Below are 14854 nucleotides of genomic sequence, written 5' to 3' on the forward strand. Positions count from 1 at the left end.
TCATTCTCCCCGAGTGGCCGTGGGGAGCCACCGAGCCAGGGCTTTGGCTACAAGGCCCCTCGGAGCCAGGCTGGCCCCCGTCCTTGCCATGATTTGCCTCTCAGCAGGCAGCCGGCCTCTCGGGTTGCACCTACGCTGTGCCTGGCTGAGGCCGGGAGGAACTCATGCCACAGATGTCACAACCATCGGCAGGCACTGGCTCCGTGAGCGTGAGTTTTAGTGGAGCATTCAAAGAGATCTTACCGAAGCAAACAAACTTAACAACATTCTGGATGGAAATCCTTTTTGGACTCATCAAAGCGTCGCTGTCAGATAACACTGGAACATTTGCTATGATTAAAAGATTTATTTTTTTTAAGCTTGCATTAAAACGAATTTGTTCTGGAACAAAAGTTACTGTTACCCACAAGTCGATAACCACTGTTGAGGCTGTGGATATTTTCATGTTAGCCACAGCCTTTAAATCAACAGCAAGACTTCTCCTAGGCACTTTTATTTTTATGAAGGTGACGTTTTTCATTGAAAAAAACCTCACTTGAATGAAGTACTTCTACCTGGCTCCTCTAAATACTGACCTGGAGCCTGATATATCATTAAGAGGAAACCCTGTGGGCTTCCTGAAGCCAACAGCAGCTTGGCCCTTCCAATTTGATTACCTGATCTCACCCCAGAAAAAAAACCACATTTTTTTTTCCCCTGTGTGAGCTTAGAGAGGAGAAAACAAAATCCAGAAGCCGCCGGGGCCAGCTGCGGCGGGACGGACGGCATTGGTTATGGGTCTGGCGGGGGTCCAGCTCCCAGCTCTATATAGGAGGGAGAGGGGGGGAGCTGGGCTGCAGACGGAGCTGCTGCCGCCTGCTTTAGCCATTGCTCACGCTCTTCTCGCTGCCGAGGAAAACTACAGCCTGCCAAGATGTGCAAAGGATTAGCGGCGCTGCCCCACACGTGCCTGGAGAGGTGAGAGCGGCCGGCCCGCGCGGGGATGCCGGGGTGCCTGCCTTCGCGCAGGGCTCTGCGCGGGGCAGCGAGGTTCTTCCTACAGCAATCCCCGTGATGGACATCTCTTCTGGGGACTGGGATCGCCCAGCTCTGAACTGGGAGGGAAGGGAGGCTTGCTGGCAGGGGCTCAGGGGGATGCTTGCGAGTGGCTGGGACCCTCAGGTGGGTGAGCACTGATCCAGCCCCAAACTCTGCCCTCTGGTTTGGGAACCTCTCTGCTGAGGAAGTCCAGGCTGTCCCAAACACAGCCCCCAACCTCAGCTGCTCCCTACGTGGGCCTGGAGCAGGAGCACGTTGTCCTCAGACCTTAATATTTGCAAAACATGGCGGGGGGGGGGGGGGGGAAGCAGGGAAGTGGTTGCCTTTCTGAGGTGAAAACAGCCCTGGCTCTAAAGTACCTCAAAATCCTCTTTAATTGCCCGCATCTCCCTTGCACGTGGCTGAGCCGGCCCTAGCCCCTCTCACAAGGCTGGGCTCTGAGCAGAGCACCTGCTCTGCCCTGCTCGTGGCACCCATCCTCATCCTCACCCGCCTCTGCCCTGCTGCTTGCCTTGAAACCTGCCCCAGGTGGTGGGGGTGCTTCCCAGGCTGCTCTCACCGCCCCCCCCCGGGACCTGGGGCAGGCTCCAGCCCCCAGCCATTGCCATCCATGCTGGTCAAAACCTGCCCTCTCCTCCCCTCCCGCAGAGCTGCAGGGGGTTCGGGGAGAAGCAGAGGTGCAAGGGATGCCCACCGCGTGAGGCCGGGGTCTCCCTGTGGCAGCAGGGCACTTGATCCTTCGCCTAAAGAGGAAAATTGGTAAAAGACTTTACAAGTGAATTACCCAGTGAGGATTTCCTCGTAGCTGCAGATGCCTTACTACTGGTTTTTAGGAGGAAGTGAGGGTGGCACTTGCTGTCCCGCGGGACACTCGAGAGAAGTCCCCCTCGTCAGCTGAAGCTGTGCCACTGGAGGCTGATGCTGCCTGCCCAAAAGCAAGGCTAGTTCCCATCACAGGCACGAACAGGAGCGTGGGCCTGTGACCATTTCTTTGTTTGAAAGGTGCCTTTTGGCCATCCTCGTGGCCCCGTGCTCACCTTGCCTGGCCTCCTGCAGCTTCCTGTGCCGCGGGCAGCCGAGCAGCACTCTTCCAGACGTGGGTCATCCAGAAGTTTCTGCCCTGCCGTCATCTTTGTTGTCACTGTTCTGCTACTTTCTATTTTTTTTTTCCCCACTGCTGCTATGCTGATGCTTTCACTCACCTCTGTTATTCCCTCTAATCCTCACTCTTGAAGGCAGCTTGACTTACGCTTTTACACACGGAGTTAGGACTGGGTTTGTCCTGTGTGCATTCTTTTGTGTTGCTCTATGAGGAATTTCAACAGCCCCCTCATTGCCAGTCTCACAAGACCCTCCTGCAGTTCCTCACAACTGGTCCCCAAGTGCTGTACCCACACAATATCTGCTGCTCGGCCCTTCTCCCCACGCGTGTGATATGTTTAACAGCATGGTCCCATCTCACGTTCCCCTAGGACCGTCCCCACTGAGGAAAACACACCATGTCCCCAACGCGTTGGGTCTTACCTTTCCCACGCTGCTGTCCATGGATGACCTTCCCCCTGCAGCTGCCTGGGGGCTGGAGAGCCCATCCAAGGGCTGCTGCAGACCCAAGGGGCTGGTACCCCCTGACTCTCCCCAAGGCACGTGCTCGCTGGCCTCTTCAGAGAGGGCTGATAGGTTTGAAGGAATCTCTTCCTATTGCCAGAGCTGCGTTGACTCCTCTCCAATAGACCATATTTGTCCATGTGTCCACCACGGCTGTCTGACACAGCTGCTGCTGACGTGCCCGTACAGTATCGCACTTGCAGCTTTACAGCTCCTCAAATCCCCCTTGGAGCCTTTTTCTCCTCAAGGGGCATTCCCTCCGGCACCTGCCTGCCCTTGGGCACAGCAGCAGCTTTAGCTTTCAGCTATAGCTTTAACTTCTTCGAGCTTCTTTTTGTTTTGTTTTGTTTTGTAAAGCTGGAGTCTCTCTTGGCCCTCCCCAGCAGCCTTCTTGCTCTTGATGTGTTTGACAGAGCCCATATTTTCTTTTAATGCTTCTTAGAAGCTGTTTCTCAGACTTTTTCTTGGCTTGCTCCCATATGTTCTCACACTTAACCTTCCACAGTTTATGTTCCTCTTGCTTTTTCTCGCTTGACATAGCTGGAGGGGTTTTGAAGGATGCCTTTTTGTTTATAAGTGCCTTTTTTACCCTGTTGTTTAGCCTTTGCTGAAGTCTTGCTTGAAAGCTTGTAATACATCTGCAGAAGGACGCCAGGATGATGTCTTTAAATAGTCCTTCCCTCCTGCAAGTGCTCAGCCTTCTGGCTGTCCTTCTCCCTTCCTTCAACAAGCTCCCTCAGCTCTGCACTCTCCCCGTATTTCACAAAGGCCCCACAGCCGAGGACTTGCTCGGGGTGGGGAGGTTCTTGCTGCTGTCCCCACACCGGGACCTCCAGCAGGGTGGGCAGCTGCTGATGGTCCACCAGCAGCCCCATGGGATGGAGCGGGGCTGGAGCCATCCAGGGAGCCCCGTTGGGAGCAGCAGGCGGTGGGGCTGCAGTATAGGTCCGACATCAAGTCAGGAGACCAGGCTGGGAAGAAGCCCACCTACAGCACAGCTAAAGGGAAGGTGGCCTCAGGGTTGAGCTTAAATGGAGCCCCTGGCTGTGGGCAGGGCGTGGGGCTCAGCTGGGGCTGCTCAGGGCCATTAAAGCTCATTGGTGTGCTTTGAGCCCGACAGACGTTGGCCATAAGTCACTGTCAGAGGGCGGGAATTGGAGCGTGAGATTTTGAGCCAGGTCTGAGCATTATCTGGGACAGTGCTTGCTCCTGCACGAGGCTGCCATCGATTGCATCCAAATCTTGCACACGCATTGGCCCCACCTGCACCAGGGTGGTGAGGTGCCCAGGTATTGTTCAGACAGTGACAGTGTCCTGGTCCTTTCTTCCCAGCTCCTTAGGCCATCATGCGTTAGATTCAGCTCCCAGCACAGCCCGTGCTTTCCCCCTGCCTGTTTGGGACCCCCTGGAATCCATTATCCTCCCTTCAGAGGTGGGTGAGCCCCTTCTCCCTTGCTTTTCACCCCTGCTCCTGCCAGATGAAACCCCCACAATCGGGTGCATGGTCCGATCACCCGGCAGGGACCCTCCCTGGTGCGCAGCACCCGGCACCAGCAGCAGGTTGGCCACAGCAGCATCCCTGGCTCTGCCCTCCCGAGTACGGAGCGGTGGCAGGGAGAGGGACCAGGCGGCAGCTGGCATTTCTGCTCAGCCCCTCTTTGAGAGACGCTCCCCGAACCCACGTGTCCCCTTCCCTGCCGGGAGCAGTGCCCACAAGCACAGGCGTCTGGGACAGCAGAGCTGGGGGGAGGCTGTCACGTCCCATCAGCTTTCCCGGGGCACCCTCTGCACCCACCCGCTGCTTCGGTGCTAATGGGGCTGCAGGTCCCGCCGCCTTCACCCGCTCCTCCTCGCTGCGGCCGTGCCACCCATGCAGGTCGGGGCCGTGCTGCGGGGGGGTCCCGGCACGGCAGTGCCAGCCTGCGGGGTGCTAAGGGGCACCTGAGGCTCGCAGGAGAGCCAGCTCCATCTCAGAGCATTTTTCTGCATTTTATTTATTTATTAGAGGGAGTGGGACAAACTGCACAGCAGCATCCCTGTCCCAGAGACACCTCGGTGCAAGGGAGCGTGGGGACCTCATCACCCTTCACCTAAGGTCCTGGTCTTTCCAGGCAAGATTCAAGTTTTCCTCGGAAGCAGGAGCAACGGAAGCCATCCCTGTGGCTGCCGACATTTTCCATGAAAACAGCTGGATGTCTGGGTCTGCTCTGCCCCGTGCCGTACTCCCGCCGCAGGCAGTCCACGCAGACCCAGGGTGGGCTGCTCGCTCCAGCTGGCCCTGCTGCCTGCTCCCGTGCCGGGGGGGCTGTTGGAGACAGGGTTCTGCAGCAGAAACGGGGCAGGGGGGGCAGCCAGCGGGGGAGCAGAGCCCACACCGGGTCTCAAAAAGTCACCTATGGGGGCTGGCGGGTGGAAAACTAAAACACAGAGGGAGTTTTATAGGGAGGGGAAAAAAAAAATTGAAGGAATGGAAATGAAATAGCAGACATAGCAAGGGAGCGATCGTCTGCAGAGGGCTTGTGAAAACAAACAGCAGGGAGAAGCGCAATGAGCCCTGAAGCCGGGGAGCTGCAGCCCGGCTTCGACAGCCCTGGTGAAGGCGCCGAGCCCAGCTGGCCCGTGGGGAAGCGGTGCGTCCCCTCGCTCTCATTCGCCCCTGTGCCAACGAGCCTGGTGGTCACCAAATGTTTCTGTGCCAGGGAAGAGCCCTCCCCTGCAAAGATGGGGTGTGGGGGGGGTCCATTTTCACCCCTTTATTTGTTCAGTCTTACGCGGCACACCTGATTTTTCTCTGCAAAAGCTCGGCTTGCTCTTGCTACCAACACTGAGCTGCAGTAGAAGAGAGCCTCCTCGGTGGCTTTGGATGCTCAGGGACCATGTTGCAAGTCATATTGCGCAAGAGGGCACATTTTGGGAGACAGCTGGACCTGCTGTCAAGCCCCAGGACCCCTCTTGCCTATGTATCCTCCAAAAGGATGAAGGATGAAAGATGGATGATGAAACTCATTTGCTAGTCAGACTACTTCACCCCCTGAAACCCTTCTTCCCCCTCTGCCCAGCGAAAGCGGTACCTAGGAGTTACCTGTTTGCAGGACCCTTCCCGTTGCAAACGGAAGGCTTACGTATTACCTAGGAGTGAGCAGAGAAACTGCGAGCACCCACAGAAAGAATGGTGGGTTGCTGGCGGTCCCTGAGAGAGCAACAGAAAAAGAATATAATCCTAATAAAGTGCCTAGAAAGGGGGAAGCCCCCATCTATGAGTGCTTGGGAGGGTCAGAGCACACCAAGGAGTATTTCACCCTGCTTTTGGCAAGTGTAGAGGTGTGTGCTAACCTATGTGTTAGCAACAGCATCCCCCAGGACAGGGAGAATTTTGGCTGCGTGGTGTTAGATGGCTTGGCAGCAGAGCGCTGGGCTCAGGGCTGCACCGTGCACCACCGGAGGCAGAGACCTCAAAAAGCTCTGGGGACACAATGAGGACAGTTTCCTGCTCCCTTTGGCTGCAAACCAGGACCTGGGGAGGGCTCCGGAGGCCATCAGTGGGTGCAACGCAGGATGGGGCTCAGCTGGGGCAGGCACCGCCGTGTAGCCCAGCACAGCACCCTGCTCAGCCTCCTCTCCACAGAGAGCTCTTTCTCCTCACCAGCATTTCCTCAGGGGACATCACTATAGAAACAGCGCTGCACACACATCCCCTAATTCATCCTCAGAGCAGCCCACCAGCTCCGCTGATGCAATTATCCCGGGCACAGATGGGGACAAAGCAGAGACATGGAGATCAAGACCTGCCACTAATTCTGAGCGTCCTGCTTGAAATGCCTCAGCCAGGCGCCTTTACAGCATTAGGCTCCATTTGTCCGTGTGTAATTAATTACACGGCTCTGTGCCTCACCGGCAGCCGTGCCGGGGTCCGTGTGGGCACAGGGCAGGGACCGTGCCCGCTGCCCCATCCCTCCGCCTCACCTGCCTCTGCTCGTCCCCTCCCGCAGGGCCAAGGAGATCAAGACCAAGCTGGGCACACTGCTCCAGAAGCCCGACTCGGCCATTGACTTCATCATCCCCTACCCGGAGAAGCCGGAGAAGCCGCCCAAGGCCCAGAAGTGAGTACTGCGCCAGGGCGGGCTGCGCTAGCGCCCGTGCCCGGCCGGAGGGGTGGATGTGAGCCCTTTTGGGGTGCAGAGGGGCTGAAGCCCCTGCTGCGGTCTGGGGTGGGCACAGCAGGCTGCACATGGCAGGCGGCTCGTGGCACGCTCCTCGTGACCCACCGGCCAGGTGAGGCTCCGAAAGTTACGTCAGGGCAGCATAAGACGTGTCAGGCAATACAGCTTTAGGGAAAACAGATCTCTCATGGAAACTCAATTTACTTTTGATGAGATTTCACATTCATTCGATAAAGGTTTTGCCAGAGGCATATGGCACTTGGACTTCTGAGTCACCCTCCTCAGCCCAGAGGTGCCAGCCTTGCAGAGCTGGCGGCTCCGGGGCAGCAGCGCGTCCCTGAGCTGGGTGCACGGCCCCATGGCGCAATGCCTGGCTCTGGGCAGCTCCACGATGATGGCACCGTCTCACCTCATTGCCTTTGTCCTGAGCCTCTGCTCTCCAGCACCGAGCTGGTTTAACGACAAAGCTAAGCCGAGGAGAAGCTGGAGAGGGCGATGGGCTGTGCTGCAGGAATAACAGTTCAAAGGAGACAAAGTAAAGCTTTAAAAGAAAGGTTAGCTTAAATCTCAAAGCAGGCTGGCTTCCTGGACATAGGGTGATGTCCTCACCTGGGGTACCTCCAGCCCAGCCTCGGGCAGCTGAGCCGAGTACCTGAGCCGCTGCCCAGCCGCGATTCTGCCACCCGCCAGCCCTGCTGCTGTTGGACGCGGGTCACTCTCCTGGAGACACCTGCCCCTGGCCTCAAGGAGCTGCTCCCTGTCCTGCACCCAGACACACACAGCGCTGGAGGACCCAGGTCTGACAGCACCCAGAGGTGCTGGAGGTGGGCGAGGTTGACTGGCCCAGCCAGCCTTGCTCATGGCACCGGGAACAAGGGCTCGAGTGGCCATGTCATGACTAAAACCAGGAGAGCCACATGCCCACCCTTCACAAGGCCAGGTTTCTATTTCCACTTTAAAATCATGACTTTTTGTTTCACACAGGTCCCTCTCCCCACGTTCCCCTTCAGCCCAGGCAAGGTTACTCTAAACCAGTAACCCTCCACCAAGGGATTTCTAAAAACCAAAACAAGCCCAAAAACCAACCCCGACATGCAGACCACCTCCCTGCTCCTCCTGCCGAGAGCCTGCAGAGCTGCAGTCACTTCAATGGCTGCAGCATGCGGGGACGCTTGCCAGCGCGGTGCCGGCCCCCCGCAGCGCTGCCCTGCGGGAGCTGCCCGTGCCGGGCAGGGCAGGCAGAGCCCCTACGGACAGCACATTTAGCACTCAGTTGCTGCCGTGCCCTGGATGCCTCTGCAAAGGAGACACATTTGTTCCCATTAGCCGTCCCCGCCGAAAGCCGGAGAACGTCTTCACTCCCCGCTGGCTGGAGGAATTGTTTCCTCCTGCACTGCACCGTCGCGCAGCCGCGGTGTCACTCAGCCGTCAGCATCTCGCTGTCGGTTAATAGCATCCTTGGGACATTCAGCTAATGGAAAAGTGAATTTGGGAGTTTCCAGGAAATCTGGATCATATTGGGTCGCTGTAGTGATGCTCCCCCTCACCAGGGGTGGGGAGACGCCTGGGAGGAACGCAGGGGCAGGGAGAGCTTTTGATCCTTGATAGCAAGTGCAAATGCAATTCGAGGTCCAGAATGCAAATGATCAGAGCCCCCACCGTGGTGTTTACTGCTGGGTGTTGGCAGTTCGATGACAAGTGAGGGCTGCATACCCAACCTGAGCAAACTTTGCATTTCTGCTGTTCTCCTCTCCCCCCTGGAGCCACCTGGGCAGGGTGGCTGGGTAGGACCACCTGCACTGTCCCCAGACCCACCACTGAAGCGCCGAGGTCCCCACGATCGGCAGGTTGTCCTGCCCGCTGCTCCCTCCCCATCCCCGGGGATGCTCTGCTCACGCAGAGGGTTTCAGCCCTGACACGTGCCCCCGCGGCAGCAAGACAAGCCTGAGCTGCAGCCCTGCCCGCGGGGAGCGGCGATGGTCTGCAGCGAACCCAGCGCTCAGCGGCGTGGGGGGCTTCCCTTCCCCTCCAGCACCGGGCATCGGCCGTGGTGGGCAGCAGGGCAGGCAGGAGCCCCGCGCCCCAGGGCAGCTCGATCAACCTCCTCGGGGCTTAAAAAAGAAAACCAAAACCACATACAAAAAAACCCCCACAACCCTCTTTAGTCACATTACAAGCATTGCATTTGGGAAAGAAAAAAAAAAAAAGAGGAAAAGCCACGCACATGAAAACCACGGAAGGTTTTCACTGGGGAGGGAGGGAGCCGAGGCAGCATCCTGCCCCGCCGCGGGGCGTGGGAATGGGGCTGGCGGGCTGTGGGAGTGGAGGGGCGCTGACCCCAGCCCCGGCAGCAGCGCAGGGCTGGCAGGGTCCGCATGCGGAAAAACATAGGGATGCTTCCCAGCTGCCTGCAGAGCCCCCGCTCTGGCGCTGGGGCAAGGAGGGGACCCGCGGCTGCAGAACTGACTCGCTTTGCAGTTCAGCCACGTCTCTGCTCAAAGCACGGCGGAATTAGCCGGTCCTCACCTCCCCCGGTGCTCGGCTCTCCCCAGGAGGAGGGTACTCGTGCTGTGATGTGGTGGCATCTCCATTGCTCAACCATCGCCCCTGCTCTGCAACAGTCTCTGTAGCTCATTACTCCATTCCTCTCCATTTTTAAAGGAATTATTTAAAAACCTGGAGCCCAGACCCGGGCTGTGGGGTGAGCATGGACTACCTGGGCTTTCTTTACTCCCTTCAGGCCATCACCAGAGGAGGCTCTGCAGTGGCGCGATTCCCTCGAGAAGCTCCTGCAAAACCCCTGTAAGTTCACGCCCCCCGCTGTCACATCCCCCATCCCATGTCCCCCCTGGTGCTCAGCCAGCGCTCGGCCCCCCCAGACCCCCCCAGCGCTCAGCGAGGACCCGTTCCCCCCACAGATGGGCTCGCCAGCTTCCGCAGCTTCCTGCGCTCTGAGTTCAGTGAGGAGAACGTCGAGTTTTGGGTGGCCTGCGAGGACTACAAGAAAACCAAGTCCCCTGTGAAGATGGCAGAGAAGGCCAAGAAGATCTATGAGGAGTTCATCCAGACTGAGGCACCCAAAGAGGTCAGTGGCTGCGGGGCAGGAGATGGTGCCGGGAGAGATGAGGCCGCTGCCCAGGTGGCCTCCATCCCAAAGGAGAGCAATGGCTGCAGGGCACCCCGTACCACGGCCGAGGGGCTCAGAGGGCTGCACCCTCAGCGAGGGGCAGCTCCATCCCCACGGGCTGCACTCCCACCCTTTGCAGCTCCAGCACCCCTGTTCACACACCCAGCCTCTGCTGGGCTGCCTCCCACCACAGGCACCTCCGGCACATGCCCGCCCCCATCTCACAGAGGGCTTAGGTTAATCATAAGGGATGGCAGTCTATGGTAGCCCTCACCCCAGAGTTACCTTTGCTGCAGGATAGACCTCATTCTTCATTACAGATTTGCCACCAATAATTCCCCAAGATGAGTGAACCTGCTTCAGTCCCTCCCCATAACCTCTGCGTGGTTGTTGGTGGGACAGAGCAGGCAAGGGGAGATGCCATCACCCACCCCTCGCAAAGGCAGGGCCCCCATCCCTCTTACACTCCCATCACAGGTGAACATCGACCATTTCACCAAGGCTTTGACCATGAAGAACCTGGTGGAGCCATCACCAAGCAGCTTTGACATGGCCCAGAAGAGGATCTTTGCCCTGATGGAGAAAGACTCCCTCCCCAGATTTGTGCGGTCGGAGTTTTATCAGGAGTTAATTAAGTAGCAATGCGGCAGGGCTGTGCGAGGCGTTCCCCGCGGGCGGTCCCACTGCTTCTGTCTAAACACCTGCCCCTTCTCCTGCAGCCACTTTGCTTTCTTGATACCACCCTAAAAAAACACCCAGGGGGGTTGCTAAACATCTCCCCCCACGCTTTGGACTGTCAGATGGCTTGATGTCTCCTCTCTTACAGTCTCTTTCTTCTCCCACAAAAGACCAATTAGCAGAAACCCCTGGTGATCCTCCCTGGGTTTGAGACCTCGAAGGGCGGTGGAGCAGCCCCAGCCCCGCAGCGACCGGGAGCCGCTTGGGCAGCCGGTGCATCCCCGGCGCTGTGGGGCTCGGCTTTAGTCAGGCTCGGAGGCGCCGGCTCTGCCTCCTTAGGACTTCTTAGGACACGACAAGTTTTCTCCCAGTTTTGCCCGTACCGCTGGTTTGCGCCAGGCTCTCTCCCTCCTCCCAGCTCCCGGGGCGTTGCTGAGGCTGCGCAGGGTACCCTGCGGGCGCTCCCCTCCCGGCCAAGTCCAGCGTGCCTGCAGCCCCAGGGTGCAGGGTGGGACGTGCCCGCCGCGGGATCGGCATCACCTCGTCCTCAGACAGCAGCGTTCAGCGGGCACAGCCACGGCTGTACGGCGCGGTTGGCTGTATGGCGGGGTTGGCTGTACGGCAGGGACGGCGGTACAGCAGAGATGGTGGTACGGCAGATCCGGGAGCGGCACAACCGTGCGCCGCAGGGTGCACCTGGCTGGCACGAGGGGTGGACAGAGCGAGCCTGCAGCATCGCTTTCCCAGTGACTCCCCTTGGAGTCAGCTGAGAGACAGCCTGTTTGCTTCACGCTAAAGCCAGTAAAGAGGATAAAACAAGATCTGTTTGTTCAAAACACCGGGACTGTTTAGCAACCCAGACCTCCCGCTCGCTCCAACCGCTTGCATGACGTACTGAGCTCACAGCCTGCAGCCTGTGCCCGCGTGCCCAGCGCCTACGCGCAGCCCTGAGCAGTGGTGTGCTTGGATTGCAGCTTCGGGGGTGTTTCGCTGCAGGCCTTTCTTGCTCTGGTTGCTTCTCTCTGCAGTAGGCACGCCAAAGCGATACTTCTGCACAAACCCAATCAAGGGGCATCGATTAGAGGAGAGAGGAAAATCATGCTGGGGGGGTGGAAAAAAGCTGCAACTGCAACTGTTCAGATCCAATTAGAAAAGACAAAACAAACGCAAAAAACCAAACCCAAACCCATCCTTGGAAATACGAAAAATAAACCCCTGGCTTCTTGAACAGATGGCAAACTTTGCTGAGTTTGTGTAGCCCGCATCTCTCTCTCCTGTCTCCTTCCCTCTGCCTGGGACATGTGTTTCCATAAGGCTGCCTCTTCAAAAGACCAGCTCGTTTCAAATGATTCAATGCCAGCCCACCGTTCGCTACCAGAAGAAATCACGTCTGAGGATGGATGGGGCAAGGGTATACGTGACAGGCAGCTAGGGTCTCATTTCAGCCTCGAGGCGAATGCGGTGAACCCCCGTTCCGTGGGGCCTGGATGTTTCGTCGCTGTGACGGTTTCCTGGTGCAGCGTCCGCAGGGCCGTGGCTTGCAACGAGCACGCTGCGGGGATCGGTCTGCCCAGCCGGCAACGCGACAGATGCGGGCGAAATAGCGAGCGACCGCGCTCCCAGCAGGCATCTCGGACCAGCCACCCCCCTCAGGCTGCTCAACCTCAACGGCAAGTCATGAGACTCCATGCGAAGTGCAGTAATGTAAACAACGGGTTTGCCAGCCTCTTCGAGACTTTCAAAATCTGATCAAAACCCCACCAGCCCAAAATATTTACATGTTGTCACTATGGTGACGAAGAAAAATACATCCCGAGCCGCAGGAAGTGGGTTGTGTTCTCCGGGCAGGGATGGGGAGGCAGAGGAAGGATGGAGGCCGTCACAAACGTGACCTTTTTTTTTGACTCCGGAGCAAATGGCCTGGGAAAGTCAGTGCTGGAGCGGCAGGGGGTGATGCTCACGGGGCATTCCCCTGGGGCGAGCGTGGGGGGCGGCTTGGGCGGCCCCAAAGAGCGGCAAGGGAGCCCACGAGCAGCAGGAGGGTCCCCCCGAAAGAGCGCAGGATCCCCTGGCAGCGCCTGCTGCCCAGAGCCGGTGGGCAGCAAGGGGGAGGCAGGAGCAGGGCTGGGCGCGGGAGGAGAGGCTCGGCCAGCCCGTCTGCTGCAGGGTGCTCCCACCACCTCTGCCCCTGCACGCTCCCTGCACCCTCCTGATGTCTCCAGGAACCGGTGTCAAGATAACCGCGTTCAGCATGTTCGAGCTCCCTGTTCACGGGGTCGACTCACAGAAATGCAAAACCAAACAGGCTTCCCTGCAGAGAGACCCAGCTCTCTCATTTCTACTCAATCCTTTGGCAGCTATTTCCAGATACCCTCACACGTTCCACAGTTAAATGCCAACGCCGGGATGCTGCTGGAGGCCGGCTCGCTACGCGCCACCGCAGCCTGAGACGTCACTAGCTGCAACAGCAACGTGTAGGGCAGGGCGAAGGTGTCTGGGTACGTACGTGCCTAAAAGAAGGGCGGAGACTGGATTCAGGAGAGGTGAAACAGCGCTATTGGAAATCCCTCCCCAGCTTGATTTCTGCTGAGATTTTGGAAGCCAGCTTTAGGGGGTGATTGAACAGGTGCCAGCGAGCTACTGGGTGGCCGTGAAATGTGGGCCCTGAAGCATTCTGGAGCTCTTGGGAAGTCGTGTTTGTGTAGAAGGGTTGTTTGGCTAATTACTCAGGCAGGCCATCCCCAGACAGGCAGCGCTGCCTGTACCCACCCCACGGCCCAGCTTACCGCACGCCCAGAGGTATTGACTGCCGGGCTGATACCAGCCCTCATATTTCTGTAGGAAATACTTCATATATTTTATCGCTCTTGCTGTCATGAAATTTGGCACATGTATGAGCACTATACACACAACATGGTACATCTGTATCCCTATATTCATATATAAGTATACCCACACACATATATACACACTCCTAATGTGGGCATCCGAATCCCCAGTGAGTCAGAAAGCCAAAAAGCAGAGGGTTTGGGTATTGTGCTTGGGGTCCATCGCAGAGATGAGTGTGCGTGGGTTTAGTGCGGTCCCAGACCCTGTTGAGGGAAACCTTGGCCACCCACCCGAGTGAAAGCAAAGGTGCATCTTCCAGAACATCCTCTGATCCACCTGTGCCCACGGCCGCTGGGTGCCCCCAGCCCCACCGTGCCCTGGTGCCCAAGCCGGTGCAGGCGGCAGGTCCTGTGCTCTCCGAGGGACCCCCATCCCCTGCCGTGGGGCAAGGCACCCCCACGCTGCAGCCAGGGTCCCCGGGCGCCAGGCCTGTGCCTCCCCGGTGCCTGTTCCCTGCTGCGGGGACGTGCGGAGGAGGGCTCCCTGCCACCGCATCCTCGGATTAACACCGGGGGATCGTTTGCTCTCTGCTTTCTGGTTAATTCAGCGGCCGGACTCTCACACCTCACCAGCCATGGTGTGAAACACCCAGCTCTCCCCCGGCATGCCGAGGCAGGGCTCTGCCGGCGCTGGGCTGCCCGGTCCCAGCCCTGGGGACTGCTAAAGCCTGTGAGGCAGTGGCAGGAGCTGCCCACTGCCAATGGGGGGCTGAGGGTGTCCCGGGGCTCCCCCCAGCCCTTGGTAACTGGGGGTGCGCCCGAGCTCCCCAGCTGGAGGGTGCCAAGTGCTGAAGTGAGGTGAGAAGGGGGATCGGTTCCTCACACCCACGAGCAGCTGGTTCTCGGTCTGATGTTCTCCATGTGATTCCCTCTAGAGATCTCCTTCCCACAGGGAAGAAGCAGGGCACTGATGCGCACTGAGGAACCGGTTGTGTTAACCCATACTCTTGTACCACTCCATAATCCACACATAAACATGTATTTCTGCTACTATCTTGATGGACTGTTCATTTTGTCTCGTTGCACTGAAGGTGCGCTCCCAAGTTACGCCCAAAAGCCCTGGCAAGACCAAAGGCCTCTAAGAGCTTCTGCTGCAACAGATGTGGTAGTTCCTCAGGGAACTGGAAAAGGAAAGAAAATTATCACCCCGGGAGGCTGGTCCAGAGGAAACCCCCCAGCACCAGTGCGGCACGGGCACCCCCAGCCCCACTGCCCGGGTGCTGCCTCAGGCTTCGGCTCGCAGAGTCGGCGGATGCTCCAGCCACGGCTGGGCAAGAGCCAGCCCCGCTCCCCCCCAGCCACGCCACCTCGCAGCTCGCAGGGCTTTGGCCCCGGGGACAGGTCGAGCTCTGAGCTAA

General features: G+C 58.3%; 1 protein-coding gene across 2 annotated transcripts; it reads left to right on the forward strand.

The window, feature by feature from the left end:
• The first annotated feature begins 833 nt into the window (after positions 1-833).
• On the forward strand, positions 834-14488 carry RGS5 (regulator of G protein signaling 5). Of its 2 annotated transcripts, XM_054834486.1 has the most exons (5): positions 834-957; positions 6633-6743; positions 9544-9605; positions 9722-9888; positions 10408-14488. In XM_054834486.1, exons 1-5 carry the CDS (start codon positions 914-916, stop codon positions 10567-10569), a joined length of 546 nt encoding a protein of 181 aa, XP_054690461.1. In that variant the 5' UTR covers positions 834-913; the 3' UTR covers positions 10570-14488. The 2 variants fall into 2 exon arrangements, with proteins under 2 accessions (XP_054690461.1, XP_054690460.1); XM_054834485.1 differs by having other exon boundaries at positions 9722-11820.
• Positions 14489-14854: the final 366 nt, after the last annotated feature.

The sequence above is a fragment of the Grus americana genome, chromosome 8 (assembly GCF_028858705.1).
Source record: "Grus americana isolate bGruAme1 chromosome 8, bGruAme1.mat, whole genome shotgun sequence".
Lineage (NCBI taxonomy): Eukaryota > Metazoa > Chordata > Aves > Gruiformes > Gruidae > Grus > Grus americana.

Coding starts and splice junctions, on each gene's coding strand:
- RGS5 (XM_054834485.1), top strand. CDS start 914: ATGTGCAAAGGATTAGCGGCGCTGCCCCACACGTGCCTGGAGAG. Junction 958..6,632: donor CCCCACACGTGCCTGGAGAG/GTGAGAGCGGCC, acceptor CCCCTCCCGCAG/GGCCAAGGAGATCAAGACCA. Junction 9,606..9,721: donor GAAGCTCCTGCAAAACCCCT/GTAAGTTCACGC, acceptor TTCCCCCCACAG/ATGGGCTCGCCAGCTTCCGC.